We start from the raw sequence: 12,065 nt of genomic DNA, 5'->3' as shown, positions 1-12,065 counted from the left end.
CTCACTGACCACTTAAACTAAGTCTTATAAGCCAACTGTGTGTTAAACTGTTCTTACCTCCTGCCAGCAGAGTTGCATGATATCATAGATTTGTGGTGTGGCCATTTTGGGGCGATATAGTCGATGACCTTGGGTCACCATGGCGACAACCTCGTGGTTAAGGTTTTTCTCAAAGGGCATCTTACCCTCTGTAAACACCTCCCACATTAACACACCTGAGAAAACATCAACAAACTCAGTTCCACATCACTGAACAGGAGGAAAGCTGTGCAGTTGTTTCTCAGACAGGCAGTTTTACTGGAACAGGTGTGGATGAAAGGTTTATACTAACATAGTTATTCTTGATATCAGATTCTTCTCTTACCAAACGACCAGACGTCAGACTTGCTGCTGTATTTGCAGAAGTTGAAGACCTCAGGTGGAGACCACTTCACTGGGAACTTTGCTCCTGAAGAACTCACATACTGGTCATCTTTAACATACCTGCAGGAGGAGGACACCAAGGAGATCAGAATTTACTTTGTGTTCTATTGGTGTAAACTTTACAGAAAGTTATACCTGTGAACAGGTGTGATTTTAGGTTCAGGTATACCTGTGAGTAAAAGTGATTTTAGGGTTCAGCGTGACTGTGAACAGGTGTGATTTTAGGGTCAGGTATACTCGTAAACGTGCCATTTTAGGATTAAGTATACCTGTGGGTGGTATGTGTCTTTTTTAGATTATGCATACCTATGAACAGTTGTAAATTTAGAGTTAAATATAGCTGTGAACAAGTGTGGTTTTAGAATCAGGTACACCTGTGAACAGGTGTGATTTTAGAATCAGGTACACCTGTAAAGAGGTGTGGTTTTAGGGTTAAGTATACCTGTGAACAGGTGTGATTTTAGAATCAGGTACACCTGTAAAGAGGTGTGGTTTTAGGGTTAAGTATACCTGTGAACAGGTGTGATTTTAAGGTCAATTATACATGATATATTATAATTCCTGAAATTTAAATATGTTTAGTTAAAACACACATATTACACTGTCTCAACACTGGATGGCATGTAAATACATGTATAACATGCCATCTATGTGTTTAGTAAAAAGAATGTATTACATGCCATCCATGTGTTGAGACATGTGTAATATGTGTGTTTTAACTAAAAATATTTAAATTTCAAAAATTATAATATATTATGTATCATACATTATTTGTAATATTGTATAAATTAAGTAATTGTAAAATTAGGTAATATTGTATGCAGAAATTAACAGAAGTTTACTAAAAGAAAGGACTGACTGAAGTTCAGTTCACTTATTTACTTTATGTAATATTTAAATCTTGAAACCGAGTTGAAGTTACTTAAATTTATCTGAAATTAAATTTACTTTAAAAAAGCAAATGCAGAAAGTTGCGAAACTAATTCTTTTCAGTGTGGTGTATTGCTATCTTGGCAACAGAACACACAGATGCGCCACTGACTAAAATTAACCTACAGTCAGACATTCATTGCTACACCCGAACACGCATACACATTGATTTTTTTGTGTACACATGGATATGCAGAAGTGCACAAACCCATAGTGTGTGCCTGTTTGCAGCTACGCAAACTTTACATCAACAATAATCAGAATGAACAAGCGTGAACGCGCAGGTCAGTTTCCTCTAGCAATACGTCACAGGGAATGGCATATGACGCACTGATTGGCAAGGTGTACCTTTCCCATCACTATGGACAGGTGTTTTTTAAAGAGTGCTCTCACTCATACACTGTTTGGTCAGGTCTTTTAGACGTTTCAGTTAAGTCTTAACCAAATATAGAACGTGTGAAAGCTTCTGTGAACCACAGTCTAGATCAGGGGTATTTAATTAGAATTCAGTTTGGTCCAGTTAGAGAAAATATCATCAGGCTAAGGCCCGGACCATTGCCAATGTTAACTAGTGTTATAATTTAGTGTTTTATTCTGTTTACTGAAGAAGCGTATAGTAGTTCTGTCAGTGTTTTATCAACAACTGAAAGACAAAACAAATTACACATACTAGTATATTTCAACAATATTATATAAAATAAACGGGAACACCCTCAATAATTTGTACAATATATGGAGAAATGTTTGTTGAACTTGGCCAAAATATCATTTTTTTTTTAAACAGCAGTTTTATTTTGTCACTTATTTTTTGTCCCCTGGGGGTTGCCGTAGTTTTGAGGTAGGGTTGTTTTGGGAGTAGGGAGAGCGCGCCTGTGAGCGAGAGTTTTTTTTCTTGCTGATAAGTTCTGATCAGGTGGAGTAAAGTGGAATATTTTGGACTCTTGTCTCAGTTGTTTCTCTTTAATTCCTCCAAGTAACACCGTGAGGTTACATTACTGTTAGTATGTTTTATAAATGTAGTATTGTAATGTTTTTTTTCTGGTGTGCACCATGTGTATTAGCTTTTCTCGCTTTATTCGCTCACTTCTCACCGCCTGCTTCGCCTGTGTGGCTCCGCGCGCTCATATCTGCACAGATCTTTGTTGAGCGTTAATATTACAGCACACGTGATTGGTCAGTAAGTTTACTGCGCTGTAAAGCACGTAAACCATAAAGACAATAAACGTTCTGCCGCTTTAAATGAACACAGTCAGAGTTAAATCCTTCTCAGTAGTTTATCAGTTTGGGTCTGGATTGGACAACGTCTGTTTCTGGACCCGGACTGCGGTCCGCCTATTAGTGACCCCTGGTCTATACTAAAGAATCAACTGCTGTCAGCATACTCTGCAGAATCTGTGCCATTTCTGTCCCCAGATCACATATATCACATAGATCCCCAAATCACATATATAAATGTGCACAAAAAAATAACTTTATACTACATTTTATTATTAAGCATAGTGTCTTGTACATTGACCTAATTGCAAAAGTAAGATATGTAATAAACTAATTGTAACACTGAAAAAATAGCATTTGTTACCTGTCACAACTCTCTACTATAACTAAAAACTTTATCATGAAATATAATAATTAATTGTTTTTTTTGCATTGTTGTGTGACTCCAAATTCTATCTATGCTTTAAAAATATTTTTTTCCGAAGTAAATCCATAATATTTAAGTTAAAATACACATTTTAGTTGTGTTCCTGGGTTTCACTCATTCCTGTTACCATAACACATTACCCAAATCTAAAACAACTGAAACAAGTCACATCTACAACAGGAAGTGACATCAGTTGGTTCTTTTGAAGTTCATGGAAAGACCAAAACTAAGTTCCCTCATTAGTTTTTTGTATATTTGATCTTATTGTAACTATTACTGAGGAGCTCAATCTCAAGTCCTGTTACCGAAATTAATTCTTAGATCTATTTTAAAATACAATTTTCATACTTTTGCTAGTTCTATGCGAAAAATAAACTAAAACCTGTTAATTTCAGTCCTGTTACTCAAAACTCTTAAAAAAGAGGAACAGGAGTGAGTGCCAGATCAAATCAAATGTGATAGGGACATCCATAAATAATTGTCATCCATTAAATAATAGAAGATAATAAAGAACTCCCCTTTCCATGCACATGTCATACAGCACATATGGGCACAGACAGCTTATACTGTGACTCTGGTATCTACTTTAACTGTAGATTAACCTTTCTTAAAAAGGAATAAGAGGGTAATATTTTAATTTATTCATCTGTAAATAAAATGTGTAATTTAGAGTCAGTTATACCTGGCCATGCCGAAGTCTGACACTTTAACCACATGTGAGTCATTGACGAGGCAGTTTCTAGCAGCCTGTTGAGAGAGAGACAGAAAGAAAGCACTAATTAAAGCGGGACAGTTACTTGCACAGTTTTTTTTTAAATAAATTTTATTATTTATATTTTTTCAGCTAGGCCAATTGTCCCACCCATTCAGATTTTACTCAACTGTATTTCCCTTATCACTGGTGATGCAACAACACAAGAAGTGTGAAGACTAGCACATGCCTCTTCCCATACCTGTGAAGTCAGCCACCGCTTTTTTTTGCACTGCTGCTGATGTAGCATTGTCGCGTAGCATCACAGCGCATTCGGTTCAGATACATCAGCTCACAGACGCATTGTGCTGATCGACATCACCCTTTGGAGTGATGAGAGGAAAGAGCACTATCTAACCACCCAGAGAGAGCAAGATCAATAGAGCTCTCTCAGGGCTACGGCAGCTGATGGAACCAGCAATCTTCCTCCCATAGTGGCAGCACTATAGACCACTAGACTTACTCTGCATCCAGTAAAGAATCTCTCAGATAAACACGGGCCTCCATCCACTCTGTACTATGCTAATGAATTATGTTATTACAACAACAGGACAAAGACCTGTGGGTCTTTACGATGTTTCAGGTTCTTACCAGGTCTCTGTGGATGTAGTGCTGCTCCTCCAGGTACTGCATGCCCTGGCTGATGTCATGGCAGATGCTCAGCAGGTTCTGGGGGCTGAAGGAACCGCGCCGCTGACGGATGTAGTTCAGCAGGCAGCCCAGCTCCATGAACTCCGTCACCAGGTAGATGGGCCGCTGCTGCGTACACACACCGTACAGCTGCACCAGCTTTGGGTGGGACAGACTCCTGTAACACACATAAGAGTCTTTAAAGCAACACTTTGTGTCGGCTGTACCTTAAACCACTAGCTTTAATTATGTTGATGGTACACTGGCTAGCTAACTGCTAGTGCAAGCTGCCCGACAGAAATACACTGAGGAGCCCTGAGTGTTTTGGTAAGCTAGTGCAAAATTAGCTTGCAATTTGTCCCATGTAGATTGTTTTAACATGGCTATAGGCAGATATATTCACCTCTGAATGGCAAAAGAGCTAACTAGCTCTTAGTGGCTAATGCTAATGTTGCTTCAGCAGTGCTTGCAGGGGTTAGAAGCAAGCTACAGGCCGAAAATACTTACCTCTGAACGGCGAAAGAGCTAACTAGTGCTTAGCGGCTAATGCGAATGTTGCTTCAGCAGTGCTAGCCAGGGTTAGCAGCAGGCTATAGTCTGATAATACTCACCTCTAAACGCCGAAAGAGTGCTAGTGCTTAGCGCAGTTAGCGGGTAATGCTAATACTGCTGGAGAACTAAACTGAAACTCCTTTGTAAGCTTTATTGCTTCTTACAACCTGACTGGTAAAATTCATACATAAGGTGCACTGGATTATAAGGCACGATGACGTTTTTTGGGGGATTTTTGGGATTTTTTAGGATTTTAAGTGCACTTTATATTGTGTAAAAATTGGTGATTGATGATTGACCTGGAAATTTAAGTAAATATAACTGTTATTTTTATAGCTGTTATGTTTATTTAATATCTACTATTTAAATGAACAATCAGTAATAAAAGCGAACGAAATGTGTGAAATAGCTATAGAAGTCCAATTTACAAACACTCCTACCCAAGACGCAAAGCTCTCACAGGTTGCCATATTCTCACACAGCAGCAAGCAACGATTACTCTGTGTAACTTTGTAGCTGATCAATGAATGTATATGTTTCAGTGTCCAAAATGTCCATCTATACTAAACTAGTGCTGCTGGTAAATTACCTATGTACCTAGCTATGATTAACAAACCTTACTGAAGCCTAGTGATTACCTGTCCAGCAGAAAAAATAGCCAGCTCGCCCGTTCCTATGGCTGTAGCACTGTATTAGTGTACTATGTACTAGTCTACCTGATTGGCTAGATGCAGTGCAGCAGCTGTACTTATTTGCCTTTAAATCTGAAGTTGAACTCTGCTGAACTTGTTGGACAGTTCAGCTGGAAAGTCTCACTTTAGGTTTCTCTTTTTACAAGAAAAGTAACATTTATGAGAATGTAACAGTATTTCACTTAAAAGAAGGACATAATTAACAAAAATAGCTAAAATTATGTTAACCACAAGCACCCAAGCCCTCAGATCCAGCCCAGTTCACATGACTGCAGTGTGTGAGGGTGGAGAACTGATCTGGGATCAGCAGCTGTTTATAGATCTGCCAGCAGAAGAAAGCAGCACCACATCAGCACTTTTACTTCCCTACTGGACAATCATGTGTTTTAAAAGGTTTGTGTAAGAAAATGACACCTACACACATAAACACACACACACACATATATGTTGATTTTGCTGAGAAGGCGAGATAAAAGTAAGAGTAAAGTGGGTGAATATTCCCACATTCCCACACATTTCACCCTCTGTCCTAAAGGAACCAATCTAATGAACCTGACACTATAAACACAGCTCTGGAAAAAAAAAAATAAGAGACCACTTATTAAAAATGATCTGAATCTGATCTGAGGAGCTGAATGTGTTTCTACCTGGAAACACGGTGAAGCATGACTGTGTGTAATGGAAAGTTTTGTAGAATAACCAGAATAAAGCAGTATTTACTGAAGCAAAGCAGCAGCTGAGAAGATAAGATCACATCTATAACTGTAACTCTCAGTTTTGGCTCCAGCCAATCAGAATCTTTCCATTAGGAAGTTCAAATCAACCAAAGACACACATGTGTGGGGGTGTGCATGCATGAAGGCATGAATCAAGAAACGTTGTGTGCATTCTTGTGAATGTATTTTGAAGTGTGTGTGTGTGTGTGTGTGTGTACATACAGCTTTGGAAAAAAATAAGAGATAAGTTCATTTTCTGAATCAGTTTCTCTGATTTTGCTATTTATAAGTATATGTTTGAGTAAAATGAACATTATTGATTTATTCTATAAACTACAGACAACATTTCTCCCAAATTCCAAATAAAAATATTGTCATTTAGAGTTTTTTTTTTTTGCAGAAAATAAGAAATGGCTGAAATAACAAAAAAGATGCAGCTTTCAGACCTCAAATAATGCAAAGAAAACAAGTTCATATTCATAATTTAGTTTAAATTTTAAGTTTTTAGGGTTCAGAAATCAATATTTGGTGGAATAACTCCACCTGTTTTTTAATCACAGTTTTCATGCATCTTGGCATGTTCTCCTTCACCAGTCTTACACACTGCTTTTGGATAACTTTTTTAGCACTTCTGGTGCAAAAATTCAAGCAGTTCAGCTTGGTTTGATAGTTTGTGATCATCCATCTTCTTCTTGATTACATTACAGAGGTTTTTTAATTTTGTAAAATCAAAGAAACCCATAATATTTAGTGGTCTCTTATTTTTTTCCAGACTTGTATGTGTGTGTTAATTACTCACATCATAACTTTGGCCTCCTCTATAAAGTCTTCCTCAGACATGGCTCCTTCCCGGATGGCTTTAATGGCCACTTTATGCTGAGCTCTCCACTTCCCCAGCCTGACCACTCCATACTGACCACTGCCCAGCTCCTTCATAAACGTCAGCTCTGACGGGTTAATCTCCCACTTCTCTGCGCACACATAAACACACACACACACACACACACACAATCATCATCATCATCATAACATTCCAGCTTAAAAGTTTATCATTTACATTTTTAACACTTGCCACTTTATTACAAACACCGAACCTGTGCTTGTACTTATTGGCCACTTAAAGGAGATCTCCGGTGTAAAATGGACTTTTGGTGTAGTAACACATGATAAAAAGTACTTACCTTTGATGAATAGCGCATCTCCGTTCTCCCACAGCGTTCAGAGATCCAGAAATTTGAACAGTTTGTCCAAACAATCTTCAGACTGGGAGTCACGAGGCATTATTTGCCCCGATAAATCGCTTTTTCCACCATTTACATCCCATAATGCAAGCTTAGTTCAGAGCGCTGCCATTACCCCTGGCGCTCAGAGCTGAAGCTAGCGTTATTGTTTGTAAACAGTGTTTTAATAAGCTTCTTGAGCACTGTTAAGTTATTATTGCCTCGTTTTAAATGTGAGGGCTCTCCGGATTCTAGCAAGGAGGTGTGGAGCTACTTTGAGCTGGATAATGGTGGAAAAAGCGATTTATCGTGTTACCCAGTCTGAACGGTGTTTGGACAAACTGTTAAACTTCCTAGATCTCAGAACACCGTGGGAGAACGGAGGTGTGCTATTCATCAAAGATAAGTACTTTTTATCATGTTTTACCAAACCAAAAGGACATTTTACTCCGGAGTTCTCCTTTAATTAAAAATATCTAAATCTGAGTTTCCACTTACTGGCCATTTTGTCTAAACCCTCACTACAAATTGCTTAGTGATTCATTGATTAGTTAGCAAAGTCTACAATTTTCAGCTATTTAAAATAAACCAGCCAGAACAGAAACAAGTTAATTATCAACAGAAATATAATAAAACTGGTTTCTCCAAATTCAGAACAAATTTTCATATTATTTACTTTACAATATTTAAATTGTTTTTGTTATTGGTTTATTACAAACAGCTGAAAAGGTGTAACTTTTGTGAATAAACATAATTTGCAATCGAGGCTGAAATACTTTGATTGCATCTTTATCATGTACTTGTGTTTACTTAATTAAATTAAATTAAATTAAATGTATCGTCTAAATGTGTGTGCATGTACGTGTGTGTGTGTGTGTGTGTGTGTGTGTGTGATAATCGAACCGTAGCTAAATCCTGCAGTCGTTGGTGCTGCTTTGTTCTGGTTGTTCACTGGATATCGCAACCTGGACACAAGACCTGTGAAACACACACACACACACACACACACAAATATACATATAAATATACATATTAGTAAACTAATAACACGTGTATTTAATTATTAAAAACATGTATTGCTCAACCTCAGTCAGCTTTACTTAATTTTTTACATGGTTTCTAATCTGAAGATGATTACAAAACTCATGTGACCTTTAAAAAGCATGTTTAAAAGCAAGCCCACTAATTCCTTTGACTTTCTCTCAAGAAACTCTTTATTTTAAAGGGATGGTTGACTGTCTGTTCAAATTACTGATGTTTATGACAAACAAATAACTCATGTTAATGGCATTCAATCCTGGTACTTTTTATATTTTGAGTAAGATAAATGAAAGTAACAGGAATGAGTTTTTAGCATATAGTTAGCAAAAACATGAAAAAGAGCTAAATGGCGACTATGCTAATAGCATGAGGACAATGAGAACATTCTAGTGATTTTCCCAACATTTGTATTTAAAAAATAAACAAATAATATTTAACAATTAATCTAGGTAACAGGACAGAGTGTTGAGATTGAGCTCCTCAGTCATAGTTACAATAAGATCAAATATACAGAAAAACTAATGAGGGAACTTAGTTTAGGTCTTCCCATGATCTTCAGAAGAACCAGCTGATGTAACTTCCTGTTGTAGGTGTGACTTGTTGTAGAATGTTCCAGATGTTTCAGATTGGATAATGTTTTACAGTAACAGGACTAAGTGTAACCCAGGGACACAACTAAAATGTGCATTTTAACTTAAATATTATGGATTTATAATGAACAAAATATTTTTTTATAATTGAAGGATTTTAATAATTATATTTCATGGTGAAGTTTATAGTTAGAGAGTGGGGGCAGGAAACTAATTCTCTTTTTTCAGTGTTCTAAGTTTTTAATATTTTTTAATTACATATCTTACTTATGCAATAAAATGTAGTAAAAAGTTATTTTGTGTTCACATTTATACATGTAATTTCCTGGAGACACAAATGGCTTCCCATTTAATGGAATGGCCCACACACACCAGTTACAGTGTCTCAAAAATGGTAAAAGACATGTGTTTGTGAATAAGACAAGAAGTGTATGGTATCTGGATAAAAACAGATTGTGTATGTGTGTGTTTGTGTGTGTGTGTGTGTGTGTGTGTTACCTGCAGCGTTGTGTTTGTGGTAGTCTATGACTTCTGGTATGCTGCTGAAAAGGTGTTTCTCAGCCAGGTAAAACTGCTTGGGGGAGCCGCTGGTCTCTTTAATGTGATAGTGCCTGATCGCCCCATCCCTGAAACACACCAGACACAGCTTACCAACACTACCTCACTTTATTCAGTTCTTTACTAGTATTAGAGTACTGAAGTACTAAATTATTAGAATAAGTATTTGGGTACTGAGGTGTTAAAGTGCTGGAGAACTATTAAAATAGTATTAAAAATTAGTTTAAAACTATGGCTCTGAGTGATCCAGTAGGCTAAGCGCTGTCACTATGATTAGGAGATTGCTGGTTCGAATCCCGGTTATATAGCTTGCCATCGGCTGCCAGAGCCCTGAGAGCGCACAATTGGCCTTGATCTTTTTGGGTGGGTAGATGGTGCTCTCTCTTATCCCACATCACTCTAAAGGGTGATGTTGATCAGCACAAAGCATCTGTGAGCTGGTGTATCGGAACCAAGTCGCTGCAGTTTTCGTCCGACTGGACTATTACAGTACTTGGGCAATGGAGAATTCAATTATGCAGTATTGGATTACTAGGGTCCTGAAGTATTGAAGTACTGGGAGACCAATATATAATATATAGGAGTATATGAGTACTGGAGCATTAGAGTAATGGGGTGTTAGATGGCAACAATTAGATTACTAAGGTCTTGAGGTATTGAAGTACTTGGGTAATCGATTAGGAAATTACTGGGGTACTGGATTATAATGCTACTGGAGAATTATATTACTGGGATACTGAAATTAAAGTACTAAATATTGGAATATTGGAGTCGTGTTTGGAGAAAACTTACCCTAAAGATTTTGTATAGAGAGAAACTGTGTACGCTCCTGGACTGCTGGAGTCCCGGACCATAAACCCACCCTCTTTACCCTGAAACACACACACACACACACACACACACACACACATACACACACACATACACACACACAAATAAAGTACACATTCTTCAAAACAGATCTACACTGCAGTCTGTTCAGCAACAGCAATGCTATACATTTACCACAAGTTCAGGCTCCAACACATGCACATACATGCACAAACACACACACACACCACATAGGTACCCACAATGCATGTGAACGGAAACGGCTCTCTATGCCTTTTTACCCCTGTGGTTAAAACTGAGTGTGTTGTGTGTCTCTGGTTTCAGTTGGACACAGATCAACTTTTACACAAACTATTACACGCTACTTTTTCATTTACTACATTTACTCGACATTTACATCTTCAAACATGAATTGTTATTTAATAGAATAATTAAAAATTATCCATTCAAGTTCGTATTTAGCCACACCAGCATTCCGATTGGTTGAGACATCACTGGTAGAGCTGAAGGCTGTCCAGTTATATTCCATACTCTCAGGTATTAACCAATCACAATCAAATTTACTGTGGGTGGATTGGTTTAATGTGATTAGTTAAATGTGGAAAAAAGGTAAATCTAAGACTTCTGGAGGTTCTGTAAGCGTAAAAAATATCACACTTGTTTTTTTAAATGCTCTAGACAGGCTGTGAGTGTGAACAGTAGTGTGAGCAAGTTTCAGTCACCTCATTTCTTAGCTGATCCTCTGCTTTGTTTCGATTGACGTTTTTGCAGTACCACCTGAAACACACACACACACACACACACAAACACACACACATGTTTAGTTACTCTTACTCTTTCTACTTCTGATGTCCTCATTAGTGATCTAATATATCTAATAATCTAATAATTGACCTTAAACCTCTACTTACACAAACTGTTCAAGGTTGTCCGGCTGCTTTAGAGTAACATAGTTGCTAGGAATGTAACCTTCCTCCCTAAAAAAAAGAAAACACACACACACACATACAATTAGGTATTTATTTTACACCCTGCACAAGGCACGTCGCAATTTTCATTGCTACCTTGCACCCTGCTAACTGTCTATTTGTGCTGTGTGAGGCACAAGTACCGTATTTTATGGAATATAAGGTGCACTGTATTATAAGGCGCACTATCAATGAATGGCACACTGGAATTTAAGGCACATTTTAAGCAACAACAGAAAAGAACAAGGGTGTCGCCATGTTGTTAATCTACACAGATTTTTCTCCTGAAAACTTGTTTGCCTGAGTAAAGCGCGTCCATTTATTTACAGTAAGTATGTCCAATATTTACAACAGTGTGGTTAGCAGAAGCGCTAGCCATAGTTAGCAGCAGCCCCAGCCACAGTTAGCAGCAGTGTTAGCCACAGTTAGCAACAGCACTAGTAAAAGCTGCCGACAGCGCTACACTGAGGAACCCTGAGTGTTTCAGAAAGTAGCTTGTTTTTAACACAGTAAACACACAG

The 12,065-nt window shown here is 37.7% G+C and overlaps 1 protein-coding gene across 1 annotated transcript in view; it reads right to left on the bottom strand.

Annotated features, from left to right (window-relative positions):
• The window catches only part of tec (tec protein tyrosine kinase), a 39,020-nt gene that overhangs the window by 3,550 nt on the left and 23,405 nt on the right, over positions 1-12,065 (bottom strand). The window contains exons 8-17 of the mRNA XM_022677484.2: positions 11,488-11,553; positions 11,299-11,353; positions 10,538-10,617; positions 9,686-9,813; positions 8,460-8,534; positions 7,136-7,307; positions 4,338-4,554; positions 3,678-3,742; positions 365-483; positions 58-215 (exon numbers count right to left, since the gene is read on the bottom strand). Of these exons, the coding sequence (XP_022533205.1) occupies positions 58-215; positions 365-483; positions 3,678-3,742; positions 4,338-4,554; positions 7,136-7,307; positions 8,460-8,534; positions 9,686-9,813; positions 10,538-10,617; positions 11,299-11,353; positions 11,488-11,553 (1,135 nt within the window). The remainder of the gene's footprint in view (positions 1-57; positions 216-364; positions 484-3,677; positions 3,743-4,337; positions 4,555-7,135; positions 7,308-8,459; positions 8,535-9,685; positions 9,814-10,537; positions 10,618-11,298; positions 11,354-11,487; positions 11,554-12,065) is intronic.

The sequence above is a fragment of the Astyanax mexicanus genome, chromosome 13 (assembly GCF_023375975.1).
Source record: "Astyanax mexicanus isolate ESR-SI-001 chromosome 13, AstMex3_surface, whole genome shotgun sequence".
Classification (NCBI taxonomy): domain Eukaryota; kingdom Metazoa; phylum Chordata; class Actinopteri; order Characiformes; family Acestrorhamphidae; genus Astyanax; species Astyanax mexicanus.
The sequence above is the reverse complement of the archived record's forward strand: the minus strand, read 5'-3'. Positions and strand labels throughout refer to the sequence as shown.